The sequence below is a fragment of the Astyanax mexicanus genome, chromosome 16 (genome assembly GCF_023375975.1).
Source record: "Astyanax mexicanus isolate ESR-SI-001 chromosome 16, AstMex3_surface, whole genome shotgun sequence".
Taxonomy (NCBI): Eukaryota; Metazoa; Chordata; class Actinopteri; order Characiformes; family Acestrorhamphidae; genus Astyanax; species Astyanax mexicanus.
In genome coordinates this window covers 19,459,595-19,478,710 of record NC_064423.1, presented here as the reverse complement: position 1 = coordinate 19,478,710, position 19,116 = coordinate 19,459,595, and the positions used below count along the sequence as shown (strand labels likewise).

Here is a 19,116-nt window from a genome sequence, read left to right as displayed (position 1 = left end):
TTGTATTTAAACTTGTATGGCTTGGTAATAATTTAATACCAAGAGCTTTTGTGTGTTCAACTGTTGCTATAAAATGATTGTGTCTTTCCTTGTAATTGTGGAATTACTTATTCGCTCGGTAAGCCGGAGCAGTGGGGGGAGAGGTATTGCATCTGTTAATTAAACTCCGCACGCACCTTTCAGATCTTTCTGAAGGTGGCAGAGGAGACCGGAGTAGATGCCGAGCCGGATGAGGCAGCCACCCCACCTGCTGTGTCTCCAAGCCAGCAGGGGGAGCCACCTGAGGACAGAGATGCAGGTAAATTCAACCATTCTCTGCTTTTTTGAATATGGATCTTTTAACTACATAATAATTTGACCTAGAGCAGACAGTCAGCAACACTTTAAGGTAATGTCAATATGGACCTTATGGACTTTTATGATATGCAGATCCCGTTGAAGGTCCCATTATGTCCCTGTACAAGAGCTTAGTCTTTTTTAAGTCAACTCTGACACCTTTTTTGCAATTTGTTTCATATCCCTGAATCCAGTACAACAGTAAATCAGGTTTTATTTGCCCTGCAACCTAACACTTAACCCAAAACCTTTAGCATGTTTACAATTTTAAGTTTACAAATAATAATGAGAAGTCTGCATTAAAAATCATTGGAAAGCTTGGCCGTGACATAAACATTCTCTGTTTCTGTAGACAGAACGTCTGTGGAAGCATAAATGCTAATAAACATGCTTTCATCACAAAATTGTGTGAAATATAACTAACATTTGTTCCTAGAATGCTTAAAAGCATTGCATTGTATCTTTCGAGAAGAGCAAGGGTCTTCATCCTTGCTCCTGGAAAACTACCACCTTGTATGTTACACCTCCATCCTAAATCTAACCCGTGCCCCATTGAACTGATAAGTACTCCTGAAGGTAGTAATTAGCTAGATCATGTGGGATTAAATAATGGTTGATTTTCCTTGCTTTACAGAGTCAAACAAAAATCCCTGCTTGAACCTGTGTGAGAAAAAACTAACTGTACTTTTTTTTTTTTAATTTTACTTTTTTTAGTATCCAAAGAATTTTAATGAGAAAAATAGCAGGAAAGTATAGTTCTAGAACAGAACAAATTGTACCTTATGCAAACGTTTTAAATACAGCACTGATAACAACAGGCAGTCCTTCTTCTGGCACAGATTTTAATAATAGCAAGGAGTTATGATTAAGCCATTTTTACATGACTGGGTGAAATGACTAAAAAAACTCATATCTCAGTGGGCCTAATCAAAATGCCAATATAAGATACGATAAAATTGTTAAAGAATAATATTTAAGTGACAGAACATCTAACTGTGTAATGTATATAAAGTTTCTACTGTATAATTTGCACAATACTGTACTCTGTTGAATGTTTTTCAATACTGGAAGTTAGGATTGGGTGATATGGTCCTAAAATGATTTCATGATATTTCATGGTATTTTTGTGATAACGATACTTTTGGCGATATGACAAAACATTGAATTAAAAAAAATATTTCAAGAATAAACTACTAAAACAAAATAAAATTTTAATTATATTATTGCATATGAAATTATGAAATGACAAATGGGAACAATATTATAATGGTTTTTCTTTTAGATTTTGTACAAAATAGATAAATTCCACAGCCCTATGTATGTTTTTGTCCCTGCTGTACTTTTAAGCCTTACTAAGCTGTATCCTCAAACTAATTATTCCTCTTTTAAGTGAAGTCAAGTTCTGGGAAACAACAGCACTTCCATTTCCAATTAAATATTTCAGATCAAATATTTATATGCAGAAGATGGATAGCTCATGGACCAAGTCAGGTAAAGGTGATTACTTTAAACCCAAAGACTAAAGCTAGTGATAATTGAGCTGGTAAAGATTAACAGTTAGATATATTTTGATAGATATTTAGTATATTAAAAATAAATATTAAATTAAATGGTTAAAGATAAGACTAGCATCTACAAGGCATCTACAGCAGACCATTTTGACCAAGTATTACCTGTAAAATGTAATCCTGTCTCTATAGTTGGTCATAATGCTAACAAGTCAGTATGTGATTTGAAAGCTTGCTGTGGCTGCATATGATGGTTGAAAACTATTTTTCTCATCTCCCTCTTTGCCCTCGATGACAAAAGGATGGAAACGTCAAAGCAGGACAGGTACAGATGAGGCTAATCCCAGAGCTCCAGAATGGCTAATATGCTTCCAATCTGCACTACATATTAAACTTAGTATATATACCACTATTTTATTTATGTGTGCAATATTAACTTATACAGTGTAGATTTCTATCTACAAAACTAAACTGTATTTTATTGCTTTGTTCATTTTTTGTAAAGTAATGTTTATGTAATGTCATTCTGGATGGCATATTTTTATGGAATCATCTAAAATATATTAATTTTCTACAGCTTTGTACAATTCATTTGAAACCTTTGTATGTACACAATGTCAAAATCACATTAGAATCATTTGTGATTCTAATTTGTTCTGCGTAAGAATTGGTTTTGGTGAGCTGTATAATTAAGTCTGCAGACTGAATGGTGCAGCAGGGATAATAAGTTGTATTTAACCAGCAGGTTTCTCTCTTGTACACAGAGGCCCAGGAGACGGATCCACTGAGTGGTGATGGTCGGGGCAGTGTGTCCCTCACAGGCTGGGGTCTGACCTGGCAACAGCTCAGAGCTCTCTTCACCAAGAGGCTTCTGTATGCTACCCGCAGCCGGAAAGGCTTCATAGCTCAGGTACAGAAGTCATTTGTTTACAAAATTTAACTAGCCAGCGCTAGTTAGGTAAAGCTAAGCTTAGTAAACAAAACTGTAATAAAAATCTCTCCTAACAACTGTTTATTTGCTTAGCATTAAGGCTGGAGAATTAGCAATAGCGGCTAACTGATAGCACCCTACCGTGCTACACTGAGGAACCCTAAGTTGTATACGGTAAAGCAGGGCGATATTAGCTAGCGGTTCGTCTCACGTAGCTTGTTTTAACACAGTGAACATGCAGACTACAGTCCGATATACTCTCCTCTGAATGGCAAAAGAGCTAGCGTGGTGAGCAACTAATGCTAATGCTGCTCCAGCAGTGCCAGATGAAGTTAGCAGCAGGGTACAGGCCAATAATACTCTCCTCTGAATGGCTAAAGAGCTACCACTTAGCACAGTTAGTGGGTAATGCTAATGCTGCTCCGCAAATGCTAGCCAGGGTTAGCAGCGGGCTACAGGTTGATAATACTCAAGGTTAGGTAGATTTTAATTATTTGATTATTTATTAATTAAAATTTGTTTTGTTGCTTGACTTTTTTTTAGATTGTGCTGCCTGCATTGTTTATCCTGATTGATCTGCTGTTCAGCCTCATTGTCCCACCCATGGGAAAGTATCCTGCTCTGGAGCTGCAGCCATGGATGTATGGCGAACAGTTTACATTCTTCAGGTATCCATACAGATGCATATATTGTATACTTTATATTTTATTTTGGTTTCACACTGTAGTTTAGCGAATGCTTTAAAAAAACGTACATCATGTTGTCATCACCAACGCGGGCACCTATACTCAACATTGATTGGTTTGTAGAATGCTGTCAGTTCAGTGAGTTGCTTTTCCAGATATTGTGCCAAATTTTGAGATGCTAAAAGTGCATTAGATTCAGCTTAAATGGTGCAGTTTGTGTGTGATATTATGTATTCCATTGTCATCCTGACCCTTCTTATTGTTCTCCCACAATTTCTCTTCTACCAGTAATGATGCTCCACAAGACCCGGCCATGCAGAACCTCCTCAGTGCTCTTTTGGACCCTCCTGGATTTGGGACCAAATGCTTGGCCTCAGACATGTTAGACATTCTTCATTCTTCTTATTCTCTCTTTTTCTCCTTGCTTGAACAAAGATTGTCTTGTTATGCAATATGTATGTAAATTGATGTAATACTGTATCTTTAGGGAGGCCCAGTGTACAGGGGAGAATGTCGGGACCAAGTTCAATTCTCCTCAGATCCCCTTTAGCACGTGGAAGCTGTTTAACTCTCCCAACTGGACAATGGAGCACCCTTCTCCTGACTGCATGTGCAGCACTGAGGAAGTTCGCAGAATGCTGCCCGACTGTCCAGAGGGAGCAGGAGGATTACCTCCACCACAGGTTGTGAGCCAACTGGACAGCCCCTATTACTCTGGCTAAAAATAAAGTAGCTGCACTAACAGCTACACTAAAAGCTCAATTATACTCTCTTTATGTGCAAAAATAATAAACACATACAGTTCAGATTTCATTGCTGCCCACATGCTTCTGTGCATCCTTTACTTTGGCATGGTTGTTAACTAATGCATTCACTAAAAGGCAGTTCAGAATCGAAAGTTCATGACAAAAACAAACAATGTGAGGGTGGTGTAGGCCCTGATAAATTACTTCAGAAAGATAAAAAAACGCAGCATTGTATATCTGTATTTGATGTTTAAAAACTCTGCCTTAAGTGTCTTTTCTGACAGAGTTTTTTATTTGTCGTTGCGATGATTGTGATGGTCATGTTTTTTTTTTTTTTTACTGTTGGCTACACTGCCCCATGATTTCCAGTAGTACTGCTCTGTTATGTCTGCATCCATACTCTTTCAGACAATAATATTATAAATGGGCCTTAAGGCAGTAGTTTAACTTGTGCCACACAGCCTGTCTGGCTATTGTCTTTGAATAAATGACATAAATGCTGACTACTTCAGCTTACAGATGTAACTATCATCTATTATAAAACCTGTTAAATATAGACAGTGAGACAATAATGAAATCCACATAAAATAGATAGACGATTTGTATCATCGTCCAGTAAGGCCATTAATGCTATCACTAAAGCAGCACCTAAGGACAAAGACAGGCTTTTAAGATCAAGCAAGGTTAAAGAATCTGAAAGATCCATCAGTGAAGTACAAACAGGCCACAGAGTTTCTGGTGGATGCAGCAGAAATGCAAGTAAACATTTCTCAGCTTTGTGTACTGGGCCAGGGCACAGAAAGTAGGCCAGTGCAGAGTCAGTGTTGTGTGCCCATGACACTGGTGCATTTGTTATTATGATATAAAAACTGGTACAGAGATAAAACTAAAAAACTGTTTAGAATTATTTCCCAACTAATTTGGAAACTTTGTGGTTCATACCAATACAACATTCTGACAATTCTGAATAATTCTGAATAATTTCATCAGGTATGTTTAGCATTTTAAGGTTTGTTAATACTTCTCAGCTTTAATTTGATTATTAACCCTTGATGTGACTGCTCTGCTAAAACAGTTTGTATCATTAGAATTAACTTTCTAAATAAATTTTAATGTGATTCTTTGTGTGAACACAAAATAAACCAAAAGCATCTAAACTAAACAAGCGCAGGATGTGATGTCACAAGATGGTTGTGATATTGCAGCTAGGATGACTATCAAACTTCCTTTCTCTGATGCTTTAGTTAAGCAAGGCTGTGTTCTAAACCACATACTATCACACTACACAGTGTTTCAACACTAGTCACCATTAGAACTGCATTCATTAGTGTTGCGTGCAACATGCACATTTTTTCCTAATTTTAGTTTGATTACATATATGTCAGAATGAATGCAAAGCAAACCAGGACTAAAATGTAGCCATGGATAATTTTCTACACAAGTTTTAGTTCAATAGGGTTTTATTGACAGATATGATTGTCAAAAGTCAAGCCTGTTAAGTTCATGTAGCAGAAATGTACATTTAAAATAAATTTATATTTTTTTCTACAGATAAAGAGATTGACTGGTGACATACTGCAGAATTTGACAGGGCGTAATATATCTGACTACCTCATGAAGACTTATCCTCAGATTTTGAAAAAAAGGTCAGATCTTCATTTTGGTGTATCGTCTATCGAAACAAACTTCACATTTTTTAATACACTTAACTAAACTAGCTTATTCTGTATCATTCCAGCATGAAGACGAAAAAATGGGTAAATGAGTTCAGGTGAGACCGCTTATTAAGAGATCAAATATTTACAATTGAATGTACAGTGCAGATGAATAAGTATTATATAAGTGGTTTAACATTCTGTCTGCAGGTATGGAGGATTTTCTCTGGGTGCTAAAGGTTCACAGACTCTGATTGGCTCTCTTCAGCTGGAGGAGTCTGTAATGGCTATCAGAAAACAGTACAAAATAGCAGAGGTACGTTACTAACATCTACTTTACTTATAAGAAATTAAAGTGAACAGAGTGTTTTTTTATTGCATTTTAACGGCACATTTTGAATTGGAATATTTAAAAGTGTTGTTTGTTTTAAGGCACACATATCAACATTGTAGCTGTTTGTACCATGGAGTCAAGAGCTCCTACGTTTACTTGACTTATTTTTTTTTACAGAACAGTTCCCTGGATCAGCTTCTGGACAGATTACCGGACCTCTTCACTGACCTCAATAGTCAAAACAATGTCAAGGTAAGAAAGAGGGAGAAGGTTGGAAGAGAGTGTTGGAAACTTTACTCACACAATTTGCCCAATAAAATTTAAACAAGGTGATGCCTTGCCTTTCTGCCGTTTAGGTGTGGTATAATAACAAAGGTTGGCATGCAATGGTGTCATTTGTCAACATCATGAACAACGGACTGCTGCGGGCAAGCCTTCCTCCTGGACCAGAAAGACAGAAGCATGGAATAACTGCCTACAACCACCCTCTGAATCTCACCAAGGAGCAGCTGAGCGATATGGTCTTGTATGATCATTTTCTTATCTGTCATTATTGGATGTGTGCTGATATTTAAAAATGAGATATACTTCAATATTTAAGTCACACACACAATATTGCTTCACATTTTTAGGCAGCAAAAGTTGTATTCAACGGTTTGGGCACTAGACACATATCTGAGTATTTGTGTCTGTGTTTTGGCCTCGATTAAAAAAATGCCATTTCCAATCATAAGTCAAAAAGCTCTTAAAAGGGGAATTTTAAGAAACTCTGTTTTAGTTTGTCATATTATGGGGAGGTTACTTGGGGAGAAACACTAAAATCACAACACTGAACCTCAAATACCTCCTTACTCCCTACAAAAAAAATAAACTACTTAAGGCAAAAAACAACAATCAAGTTGTCGTCAATAAGGTCTCAGACCTTAATTAACTTGTTAGGATTATAGTGTATATGTTGACAGTCATTATAGGGAAATATAGAGTGATGCTTTGTTCTATAGAGTCTTTGTTTGGTAATTTAGTGCCCAAGCTCCTATATCTGATGTCCACAAATAACGAAAAGACTCTAAGAAGATAGCAAAGCTTTTCAGGATACCTTTACTTAACTCATGAAATGGTAGTTTAAAAAAAACAATAAAGTTCAAGTTAATGCCAGAAAACCAAGAAAACATATATAGAGAACATCAGGAAAGATTTAGTAGAATCTGAAGTGGCAGTGACATCTGCACATATGTGACCTTTATTTGACAGTCATCAAAAGGAAAACTTTACCCTCACCATAAAATTCAGCTTCAGAAATTTTCAAATGAATATCTAAACAAATCTAAAGCATTTTGTAAAAATGTCCTTGGGATGGATACATTTGAAATACCATAGAATATAAACACTATATATTTTCTAATAGGAGTACCGTATTTATTGCACTATAAGGCGGATTATTAGGCACGCTATCAATCAGTCTATTTTCTGAAAATTAAAAGAAATTAAAGCATTTTTAGTGCACCTTTAGTGTGAAAAATACGGTATATTGAAATGTAATCATTTTAACTGATGATGTGTGTTGTCCAGACTGGTTCTTTTTTTGTAATATTCTCTTTCATTCACTCACTTTCTCTTTGTCTCTAGAATGACCACCTCAGTGGACGTCCTGTTGTCCATATCTGTGATTTTCGCCATGTCTCTTGTGCCAGCGAGTTTTGTGCTCTTTCTGATTGAGGAAAGGGTCAGCAAGGCTAAACATCTCCAGTTTGTTAGTGGGGTCAAGCCCATTCTGTACTGGACTGCAAACTTTGTCTGGGACATGGTTAGTTTCTGCAAGACTTCTAGTACCCAGTGCTTCATTCAGAACACTTGAGTTTTCTTTGTTTAATGTCTGTTTTTATCTTTCTGAGCAGCTGAATTACACTGTGCCAGCCACCTTGGTGGTTCTCATCTTCATTGGCTTCCAGCAGCAGGCCTATGTATCAGAAAAGAACCTTCCTGCGCTAGTGCTGTTGCTTCTGCTGTATGGGTAAGGAGTAAGGACTAGTAGAGTTGAGCAGATGATGGTTGTGTATCACAGGAACTTGTTGAATTGTGTAGTAATTGGCAGTGTGGCCCATAAGGACGGGCATGTATGATGTCTTAAAGTTTTGAAGCTAAAATATAATAGAGCCTTATAACTTACGGTGTAATTATTTTTTTAAACAATTTTTAGAAATCAATATTTGGTGAAATAACCATGTTTTTTAATTATATTTTTCATACATCTTGGCATGTTTTCCTCCACCAGTCTTACACATTGCTTTTGGATAAATTTATGCCACTCTTGGTGCAAAATATTCAAGCAGTTCAGCTTGGTTTGATGGCTTGTGATCATCCATCTTCTTCTTAATTATATTCCAGAGGTTTTCAATTTGGTAAAATCAAAGAAACCAATCATTGTGGTCTCATTTTTTTCAGAGCTGTATATTGTGATCTACATATTTTGTTCCACTACTAGTTAACTATCCAGTGTCAGTTTTTGTAATACACCAGTGTATATATATTTTATAAAATGACTGTGTTTCTTTTCATTTCTGCAGGTGGGCCATCACTCCTCTCATGTACCCTGCCTCGTTTGTGTTCTCTGTGCCCAGCACAGCCTACGTGACACTTACCTCCATTAACCTTTTTATTGGCATCAATGGAAGCATAGCCACCTTCGTTTTGGAGCTCTTCACCAATGAGGTACAGAAAAATATAACATAGTGATCAATAAAATAGAAATAAATTAAATTTTGTAATCCAGCACAGAAGCTGAGTGTGCTGACCGTTGTTCTATTGTGTTTTTGTTCTATTTTCAGCATTTAAGGGAGGTCAACAGGATTCTAAAAAAGGTCTTTCTGATCTTTCCTCACTTCTGTTTGGGTCGAGGTCTTATTGACATGGCCAAAAACCAGGCGATGGCAGATGCTCTCCAGAGGCTTGGTAAATGCCACATGCCAAGTCCTATTGTAGCCAAACCGAGGAACAGTACTGCAGTCATTTAAAAAAAACATCTATTTTGGGACAAATGCTTCATTTTGTTAAAAGCACTTTTTTTCCTGCCCACATGAGGAGGCCAAGCTGTATTTCTTCAAATTTAAAGCGGTGGTTTAATTTAATACTAAAAGTAGTTTTTTTTTGTCTGTGACCACAGGCACCAAGCAGACCCTGGAGCCATTGGAGTGGGATTTTGTTGGAAAGAATTTGTTTGCCATGGCTGTGGAGGGCGTCGTCTTCTTTATTTTTACTATACTTTTACAGTATAAATTTTTTATACGTTGCAGGTATAATAAGTTTTTTATTATCTGATATCTTTATTGAAATGCAAAATATTTTACAGATAACACTGTTAACAGAAGTGTTAATACTATAACACTATTTTGTTCCTAACATAATGCTATATTTTAGTATAATGTACTGACTGGCTACTTTGTTAAAAACACTTGGTTCTTAACTCATTGCCCATTTTATCTGCCTCATTTACCATATAGAAGCATTTTGTATTTCTGTAATTACTGTAGTCTATCTGTTTTGCCTCATATTTCATTATCCACCTTTCACCATGTTCTTCAGTGTTCAGGATCCAAGAGAGCACTAAGCAGCTAATACTTTTTTTTATGGATAATTCTAATTTATTTGGGTGGTGGGTCAGTCTCAGCACTGCAGTGACACTGACATGGTGGTGGTATGTTAGTCTGTTTTGCTCTGGTATGAGTGGATTAGAACTTTTGGAATGTTTGGATTTTTAAAAAATGTCCAGTCGTAAATGTATTTACCATTTTGAAACAATAGGTATACAGCTTTGTTCATATTTTATAATGTCATGTGATGTAGGAAATGTTAAAACACTAACTTCAGACTTGAGCAGCAAAATGTATTTTTTTATGTCTTTCTCCAGGCTGCCATGGTTTGAGCCTGTCCTGCCGCCTTTGTGTGCAGAGGATGAGGATGTAGGGCGTGAGAGAGATCGGGTGAAGAATGGAAGAACTCAAGATGACATTCTCACTCTTATAGACTTAAGCAAGGTTTGTGAATTGCAGCCAGAATACAGATCATTATGCAGTGTACAACAGTGATGGTTAAATTAGGTAATAGTAGATTGTTTTTTAAAGTCAACCCTCTCTTCTTACAATTTTGCAGGTGTATAAATCCGGCAAGAAACCAGCAGTGAATCGGCTTTGTCTTGGCATTCCTCGAGGAGAGGTTTGAGATTTGAGAAATCATTGCGCATGATGAAATACGCCAGTGAAATGTTTTCTTCTTAACTTAAATATGAGTATTAAATATATTAATATTAAATATTACCATTTTATAAACACAGTTCATTAAAAAATAAATAATTACCTACTGACATAAAAATATATAATAACATATTCATACATTTTAAAACATAGATCATAAAATAAGTTTAGAAAATCTGTGAAGATTAAATATGATCTTAATGTTGCACATTAATGATGGGTAATTTCATTGTTCTAAACTGTTATGAAGCCTTATAATAAATAATTATTGTAATAATGCAACACAGAGTCTTGACCAGAAAAATAATATTGTGTTTACCAATAATTTAAAACCTCATTAGCACTATTGGGAATTTATAACATCACATTTGTTATTTAGTTTATTTGTAATATTGTGCTACATTATTTTGGTTTTATTACATTTTTGATTGAGTTTAGTGCAGAATGTTTAACTTGTGGGATTTTTACATTACTGAGAAATTATTTTTATAATTAAAATTCTTCTTCAGAGTTCTTTGTTAGTGAATGTGAATTTTAAGCTGCTAAAAATGGTCATTATAAGTCATTATAAAGAAAATTATTTCATAGTCTCAGTCCTGGCCTATAATTATTTCTATGCCAGGATGCATATTAACATAGTTTGCATCCTTAATTTCACTATTTTGACTCTAATCTAAATAGATTGCTGTTAAGAGACATTCCACACTGTTTTTTTGTTGTTGTTTGTTTTTGCATGTCAGTGCTTCGGCCTGCTTGGGGTTAACGGGGCTGGAAAGACCTCTACTTTCCTCATGTTGACTGGGGACACCAGTGTAACCTGTGGAGAAGCTTTCCTCTGCAACCACAGGTCAACTTTTTGATGTGTCTTTTTAATTTGGTCACAAATGTACATACATCTTCTTTTGTTTGTAACATTATTGCTGCTTATAATGACGATACAAGCCTTAAACCTTCTCCTCTCTCTATCTGAACCATTAGTGTGCTAACTGAGATGGATAGGGTCCATCAGCTTATGGGCTACTGTCCTCAGTTTGATGCTATCAATGAACTTTTGACTGGAAGAGAGCACCTGGAGTTCTATGCTCGATTGAGGGGAGTTCCTGAAGCATATGTGGCAAAGGTACTAAAGATTATAGGTAACGTAGAACCACTTAAATAGAACATTTTACTGTAATGGCAGTTATTTCTATGTGCAGTACTTTAAAGTTGGTGAGCAATAATAAAAGACGATGGTCAGCCTTTTGATGTGTCAGCAACATTAATAATTGATCTTTGTTGAATAGGTCGCTCAGTGGGGGGTGAAAAAGCTGGGACTGACACACTACGCTGACCGAGAAGCAGGAGGCTACAGTGGAGGCAATAAACGCAAACTCTCAACAGCCATTTCTCTTATTGGAGCTCCGCCAGTTATTTTTCTGGTTAGTGTTTTTGAAAAAACTTCTGTACAGTATCAATGTACAGTGACATGCCAAAAGTCTGGAAAATGGAATAGCAGTATGTAAAATAGTCATTAAGTGTTATTTTAGGGAATAGCATAGGAATGCTCAAACCTGTGTAATATGTGTGGCTCAAGTAATTATTGTGAATTATTTTATGTAAGTTATTGAATTATATTTACTATATTTAGTCTGACAGTGGGTGTGAGATAGATGGAACATTCTATATCCAAAGTTGTCCATTTCTAAAGTTGTGCATTTAACATAACATGATCCACAAGTGTGTGATCAAGTGTGTAACGTTAATATGTCATAGAAGGCATTACGACCCACAATACACAGTGTTGTGGGTGATAATGATTGTGACCGGTGACTTCTGGCTAGAATTATCCAATAACGTATTCAATGAAGGAGGCCCCTTCATGCAGTAGCTACAAGTCATAAGCATCTTTTGAAAATTGAGATGGAACACAATTCGAGCACATCAGTGTACATATTCTTGCTTCATTAAGTTATGCAATCTAAAATGACCTGTTCCTTTTTCTATATGAATCTCAGGATGAGCCAACAACAGGAATGGACCCAAAGGCTAAGCGTTTCCTATGGAACTGTATTCACAGCGTCATCAAAGAAGGCCGAGCTGTCATTCTCACATCCCACAGGTATGGGCTATTCCAGAATTTAGCAACAATTTTCAGAACAGGGATTAAATCTTTATCTGGATTAAAGGATACTTTTAACGCAGAACCTGCGTCTTTTTTTCTTTTCCGCGAAAATAGCAGAAGCAAACCGCCTGGCCCTTTTTCACCTCCTCGACCTGAGCATGTGCTTCAGACGAGCTGTTTGCTTTTCATTTGAGCAAAAGATGCTCCACATATGAGCTGCTAACATCCATTTTCCTTTATAAATCTACGAGTCGTCTCTCCAATAAATATTGTTAATGCATGTATCAATGTGCGCATGTGAGGCATTTCAGAGACAGATTCGTTCACATTAGACACAGATGCAGGTCACTTACATTTGTGAATTTAAACCGTCAAGATAGCCAAATCAGATCTGAGCTAAAAAAAACAAACAGATTTAAGCAATGTGGCTTGTAATGTGAACGTAGCCTAGATCTTTGAGAGAGAACCTTGCAGATATCCTTTTGGGGTTAGTAGTAGACTGATGAAGCTTTAATGAAGACCTTTAGGGTTTAACTTAGACCTCATTCGATTCACTCTTGTTTATACCATCATTGTTTGTAGACCAAAGGAGATCCATAATGGTTTTTAAAATGGGATTTTTTTTTGTACTTTGTAAGAAAATGATGTTCCATGTTTCCATCCTCTTTTTTTGTGCAGTATGGAGGAGTGTGAGGCACTCTGCACTCGTATGGCTATAATGGTCAATGGCAGGTTCCAGTGCCTAGGTTCAGTGCAGCATCTCAAGAACAGGTACCAGCTACACTTTTTAAAATTAACTTTATTAATACCATACTATTATCACCAGTCATCATCATAATTTCAGTGTGTTGCATGATGATGATTTTCTTAAGGCTTTTTATATTCTTCTCATTCAGATTTGGAGATGGCTACACTATTATTCTTCGCCTGTCTGCACCCCCAAAGGATCCCTGCCCTGTGGATGCTTACATCAAGAACTCTTTTCCTGGAATAGAACTAAAGGAAAGACACCACAATGTCCTGCAATACCAGCTGCCATCTAATTCCTGCTCCCTTGCACGTGTGTTTGATGTTCTGTCCAACAACTATGAAGAACTAGGAGTAACAGACTATTCAATCTCTCAGACCACTCTGGACCAGGTTAGAAAATAATGCCAAAATAAGATGATAAGAGACACGCTGGCTGTAAATAATAATTAAATATGACTATAAATGAACTTTTCTTCATCCACAGGTATTTGTCAACTTTGCCAAAGAGCAGACGGATGATGATGACCAGCTAAGTGGAGTAACTGTAAATGGTGGATTGGTGGCAGCTCAAACCAGCAGACCTCAATCCAGACGGAGTATCCAGCCTCATCCGACCACTCAACAATCTACACCTTCTCCAAGTGCTTCTCCTGAACCTAGCAGGTCACCCTCTCCAGTCAGTGCAGCTCAACCATCCCGCCCCCAATCACCCAACAAATCCAGTCAGCCAAAAGCTGGAGGCTCAAAGAATAAAGAAGGTAAACGTAGTGTCCTTTCAGAAGCAAAGCAACCGCAGCAGATACAAATGCAGCCTATGCTGGATTCTTCAGGCAGTGGACAGAAGCGCTCAGATGGAGATCGCTCTCGGAGTAAAGACCCAGCCAAGCTCTTTTTAGTTAAACCTAAACCGCAAGACAGCAATTTGTGAACTTCTAGGATGAGGATGAAGGATTATGGATAAATGACAAAAGTATCTAATTGAAAGTCACATATGGTCTGATTTGATTTCACCATTTTCATCAATGCGTTTTCTTTATTTTAATGACTATTTAAATGGTAAGGCATCAAAACTTTTAATGAACACATGTGGAGTAAAGTAGTTAACAAAAAATGACCTGGCCTCCACAGTCACCGGACCTGAACCCAATCCAGATGGTTTGGGGTGAGCTGGACCACAGAGTGAAGGCAAAGGGGTCAACAAGTGCTAAACACCTCTGGGAACTCCTTCAAGAATAATGGAAAATCATTTCAGGTGACCACCTCTTGAAGCTGATTGAGAAAATGCCAAAAGTGTGTAAAGCAGTAATCAGAGCAAAGGGTGGCTATTTTGAAAAAATATATAATATATATATTTTTTAGGTACTTTACCTTTTTTGTTAAGTACATAACTCCACATGTGTTAATTTGTAGTTATGATGCCTTCAGTGAGAATCTATAATGTAAATTATCATGAAAATAAAGAAAACGCATTGAAAAAGAGAAGGTGTGTCCAAACTTTTGGCCTGTACTGTATATACACGCTTTTCCTAATTTTCCTAAAAGTTGTGCCCATACCCCTGTGTGCACACAAAGGAATGTCAGGAAATCTTAATTTGGCACAACATGTGCATAGGAAAAAGGTGTATTAAGTCCAGTCTTTCTTCTCACATTGATGTTGCACTCTCAGGAATAGAATCTGATCTAGGACCACATGTAAGAGAAAGCCCTGAAAAAAATATTTTGTTTCATATTAAAGCAAAAAAATGGATTTTAATCACTTGCAGTACAATTTTCATCAATAATGATAAAATTATATCAGTTAAAAGCAAGTAAAGATATCAAATTTATAATTGAATTTTGTAAATATGAATTTGCACTACAAATCTCTATTTACATCATAGGTCCCTCAGCTGAATAATATATAACATGATTGTCATGAAAAAACATTACATGTTCAAAATGACAACTTTACAGAGAAAGAAAAAAGTAAAATGGCGAAAATTAAATTCCAAACCATTTTGGAGTATTTTATTGGCAAATATACCATGAAGTAAAAAAAAATTGTTTTTGTCTGACAGCGTTGATTAGTTAAAAGATCTACATTCCTGTGGGTCAGACACTCAAGCGGGCAATTGTGACAATTGTAGCAGCCTTAAAAGACCTTAAAACTGTTACCTTGCACGTGACATTATTCCAAATCCAGACATATTATCTCACAGAGTACAATCATTAACAGTCATGAGCGTCTGAATTTGTTCCTGGACATTATTATTCCTCGTCTTTGTGTGGTGCCTTGTTCATGCATCTGTCAAAACTGAATGCTGTTACCTTATTGCTGTTACAATTTACAATTCAGGCGTTGCTCTGTTGCAGCTCTTCTTGTGTGTGTTTTTTTTTTTTTTTTTTTGCTTTATATAATGACTTAACTTAAAATTGGTTGTTTTCCACAAAAATAATATATTTTTGGTATCCTTTATATTTATTTTTTAAAAACCTGCAACCATCTTTACAATTTTAATTGCACTGCAGACGTGTGCATCTTTTGCAAATCCATTTTGGTGACAATTTTGTACTTTTTATTTTAGGTTTAGAATGTAGTTTCATAATCCCTCTGTATTTGTCTCAACAACAGGCAAGGTATTACACACAAACACTGCCTTTAAGTAGGTCAAGCTGTTCCTGTTTCTCTGAAATTGTTTTAAACATGTTGGTTTTAACTCTGTTGTATGGTGTGCCGTTTTAACCTAAAATGACGCCAGTCATACAAAGTTATAACTCAAATTAAAAATCTCTGTAATCATTTTTTGATGGAAGAAACTCTCTTTTTAAATCTACAAAGCTATAAAGTCCTTTATACTAGTTGCATCACCAGATTGATATTACTGTAATGTAATTTTCACTATTTCTATATTAAATATGAATTTATGTAAAGATATATAATTATTGATAGTATTACTTTAAAAATATATATATTATTATAGCTTATATCTAAAACGAGAATTTATAGAAATAAAAACTGAACTGCAGAGATCTGTAATTTGAGTTTTTACTACTGGAAATGGTGTTATCTATCACTTGAATCGCTGGCGAAGTTTTTAGGCTAAAAGGCATGCCATACTGTTGCACTTTAGGGTGAAAGTAGCTGTAAATCCAAAGTCATGCATATCACTGAATGCTTGATTGACTTTAGAAGTTGTCTGATGTGATGTACTGTATAACTCGATGGTATTCATGCAAAACATAATCTATGAATGTATAGACAATGTAAACAATGTTACTTATTATTGACTATGCACTGAAGCATAGATGTGGACCTCACATCTGTTATTTATGTATATTTGTCTATTTAAATAATAATATATACTCTATGGACAAAAATATTGGGACACCTAATTTATTTTCTTCTGAAATCAAGAGTATTAAAAAAGAGTTTATCCTGCTTTTGCTGGAGTAACTGTCTCTGCTGTGCAGTAAATATGCTTTCTATTAGATTGTGGAAAATTGCTGTGAGAATCTGATTGCACTCAGCAACAAGAACATTAGTGAGGTCAGAATGGCAGATGATGATCACACCCTGCCTCATCCTCAACTCAGCCCAAGAATATTGGATGGAGCACCATGATTTCAGGTCAAAGCTGGTGGGGTTTATACCCTGTAGTTTACACATGGTTATGTGCTCCAGAGATGCACATTACGTTTGTGTGTTCTTTAAATAAATATATGTTGTCACTGATTCTTAAACTTGATTCTCAAGACTGCTGATATTGACTGGAATTCATGCGACCCTCAACTTTAACAAGATTCCCAGTACCTGCACTGGACACACAGCCCCACAGCATGATGGAACCACCCCCCCATAATGTATTCAAAGGGTATTTAAATCAATAAAATGACAAGGGTGCTTAAATTTATGCACCTGCCTAATTTTGTTTTTGCATATTGCATATTTCTGTAAATCTTATAAACTTAATTTCACCTTTCATGTGTTAATCTGCTATCTAATATATTAAACTGAAATTGCTGATCCGAACAACCAATGATTTATAAAGGAAAATCATGAAAGTTATCAGGGGTACCCAAACTTTTTTCATACCACTGTAATTATGAAAAAAAAAACTATAGAGTGCATCTTGTTTTTGAGGGCATTTACTGTTCTACTGTTCTATTTTTATAAGGTTTTAATCAAAGTTGCCTTGGAGCATCTATAAGCACAGAGTGACTCACTAACAACAGCACTTATGCCTCAATCTCTTTTAAGTACCTAAGCAAGAACTGTGCAAATACACAGCAATTTCCACTGACATTGATGTGGTCACCCTGACCCTTTCAGGAAGGCTCAAGACTGCAACATCCTGTGCTCTCAGGTTGGAGAGAAATACAAGAGTGTTTGTATTTGCTTCTACTGCAGACACATTTTGCTTCATTATATAATTTTTTTCATCTTATTGCATATTTTTTAATATATATTTGAGCAAAACAAGAAAGCTGTGTGCTTCTTTCTACACAGGTCTTAATAGAAACGCAAAACAATAATACAATAACTATAATATTTAGAGTATCTCTTATTTTGATTAAATACATATGAAAATGTAATAGCACTTTTATAAAATATAGTTCCAAATACAATATGCTAAATCTGTCTGCCTTTTTATTTACTCATAGCTACATTATGCATGACTTTTGACTATATATATACAGATATTTCACCAATATGTTTTTATAGTTAATTGTAAATATTAAATTGCTGAATGTATCAGTTACATTTACAAGGGTGCTATAAAGTTCTACAAAACCTAAACCTTTATTGGATTTTCAGATAGTTAAAACGAGTAGATCCGAAGAACCAAAGCAAACAAACGCGACAAAAATGGTAGACTTGGTGGTTTGCTTACTGAGGAAAATGATTTAATATCACATATCTGTGAGTGGTATTTTAAAGTATTTTAGTATTTACTTTTATGATCTGATCCCGATGTGCTGCAAAAACTGTGATTAAACATTTCTTGTGTTAATTAGTCCTGCATACCAGATTGGAGGTATTTTAGCACATTCCTCCTTTCAATAACTTTAGCTCTTTTATGTTGGTGGATTCCATTCTTCTGCATAACCCACATTCTCTTGAGATTCAGCTCACAGAGGGATGTGCCGGAAGTTTCCTAAATTTTGCTAGTACAATTTATTGTTTCATCAGTGATAATCTCGTTTAATTTAAATTGTTGACATTTAAATGATTACTTGGTCTTGCCAGGAGATATGGACATATTTCTGTTAACAACAAACTTTTAAAAGAAGTCACACTCTTGGCTACTGGAGCCCTGAGAGAGCACAGTTGGCCTTGCTCCCTCCCCACATCACTCTAAAGGGTGATGTCACTCAGCACAAGGCATCTGTGAGCTGGTATATCAGAACCGCTGCACTTTCCTCCAAGCGTGCTATGATGCTACTTACCAATGCTGCATCAGCAGCAGTTCGAAAAGAGGCGGTGGCTGTCTTCACATTTATGGGAGGAGGCATGAGCTAGTCCTAATGAAGGAAAATTGGCCATGTAAATTGGGGAGAAAATGGAGAAAAACAATTAAATAAAATTATATATATTTATTAAAAAAAAACATTTATAACGGATCTGAACTTATTTCAAGAAAAATTAAAAGAGAAGAGAAGTTCGGATCTATTTTCTCAAAAACTGGAATTGATATAAAAAAAAGTAATTCGAATCTATTTTTATGAATATTGTAATCTAAACTTTTTAATCAGGTTAAGTTGTCCTTACTGCCTGTCTCTACGCTCAAAAAACTGAAGTCTGGTTAAAACTCTGAACTTAATATTTTTCTAGTTAGTAAGCT

General features: G+C 35.9%; 1 protein-coding gene across 4 annotated transcripts in view; it reads left to right on the top strand.

Moving 5' to 3' along the window:
* Positions 1 to 17,198, top strand: part of abca7 (ATP-binding cassette, sub-family A (ABC1), member 7) — a 36,727-nt gene extending 19,529 nt beyond the window's left edge. For 2 of the 4 annotated variants that reach the window (XM_022669723.2, XM_049465708.1), the window contains exons 26-50: positions 184 to 298; positions 2,146 to 2,169; positions 2,609 to 2,754; positions 3,319 to 3,443; positions 3,750 to 3,842; positions 3,949 to 4,144; positions 5,759 to 5,853; positions 5,946 to 5,978; positions 6,073 to 6,178; positions 6,374 to 6,448; positions 6,553 to 6,722; positions 7,823 to 8,000; positions 8,092 to 8,207; positions 8,761 to 8,905; positions 9,022 to 9,145; positions 9,357 to 9,486; positions 10,101 to 10,227; positions 10,343 to 10,405; positions 11,184 to 11,290; positions 11,422 to 11,563; positions 11,727 to 11,861; positions 12,438 to 12,541; positions 13,223 to 13,315; positions 13,441 to 13,684; positions 13,779 to 17,198. In XM_022669723.2, the coding sequence (XP_022525444.2) occupies positions 184 to 298; positions 2,146 to 2,169; positions 2,609 to 2,754; positions 3,319 to 3,443; positions 3,750 to 3,842; positions 3,949 to 4,144; positions 5,759 to 5,853; positions 5,946 to 5,978; positions 6,073 to 6,178; positions 6,374 to 6,448; positions 6,553 to 6,722; positions 7,823 to 8,000; positions 8,092 to 8,207; positions 8,761 to 8,905; positions 9,022 to 9,145; positions 9,357 to 9,486; positions 10,101 to 10,227; positions 10,343 to 10,405; positions 11,184 to 11,290; positions 11,422 to 11,563; positions 11,727 to 11,861; positions 12,438 to 12,541; positions 13,223 to 13,315; positions 13,441 to 13,684; positions 13,779 to 14,222 (3,330 nt within the window). In that variant the 3' untranslated portion in view covers positions 14,223 to 17,198. Of the gene's footprint in view, positions 1 to 183; positions 299 to 2,145; positions 2,170 to 2,608; positions 2,755 to 3,318; positions 3,444 to 3,749; positions 3,843 to 3,948; positions 4,145 to 5,758; positions 5,854 to 5,945; positions 5,979 to 6,072; positions 6,179 to 6,373; positions 6,449 to 6,552; positions 6,723 to 7,822; positions 8,001 to 8,091; positions 8,208 to 8,760; positions 8,906 to 9,021; positions 9,146 to 9,356; positions 9,487 to 10,100; positions 10,228 to 10,342; positions 10,406 to 11,183; positions 11,291 to 11,421; positions 11,580 to 11,726; positions 11,862 to 12,437; positions 12,542 to 13,222; positions 13,316 to 13,440; positions 13,685 to 13,778 lie in introns of those variants that run through there. The other 2 variants (XM_049465709.1, XR_007424848.1) reach the window with 2 other exon arrangements.
* Positions 17,199 to 19,116: the final 1,918 nt, after the last annotated feature.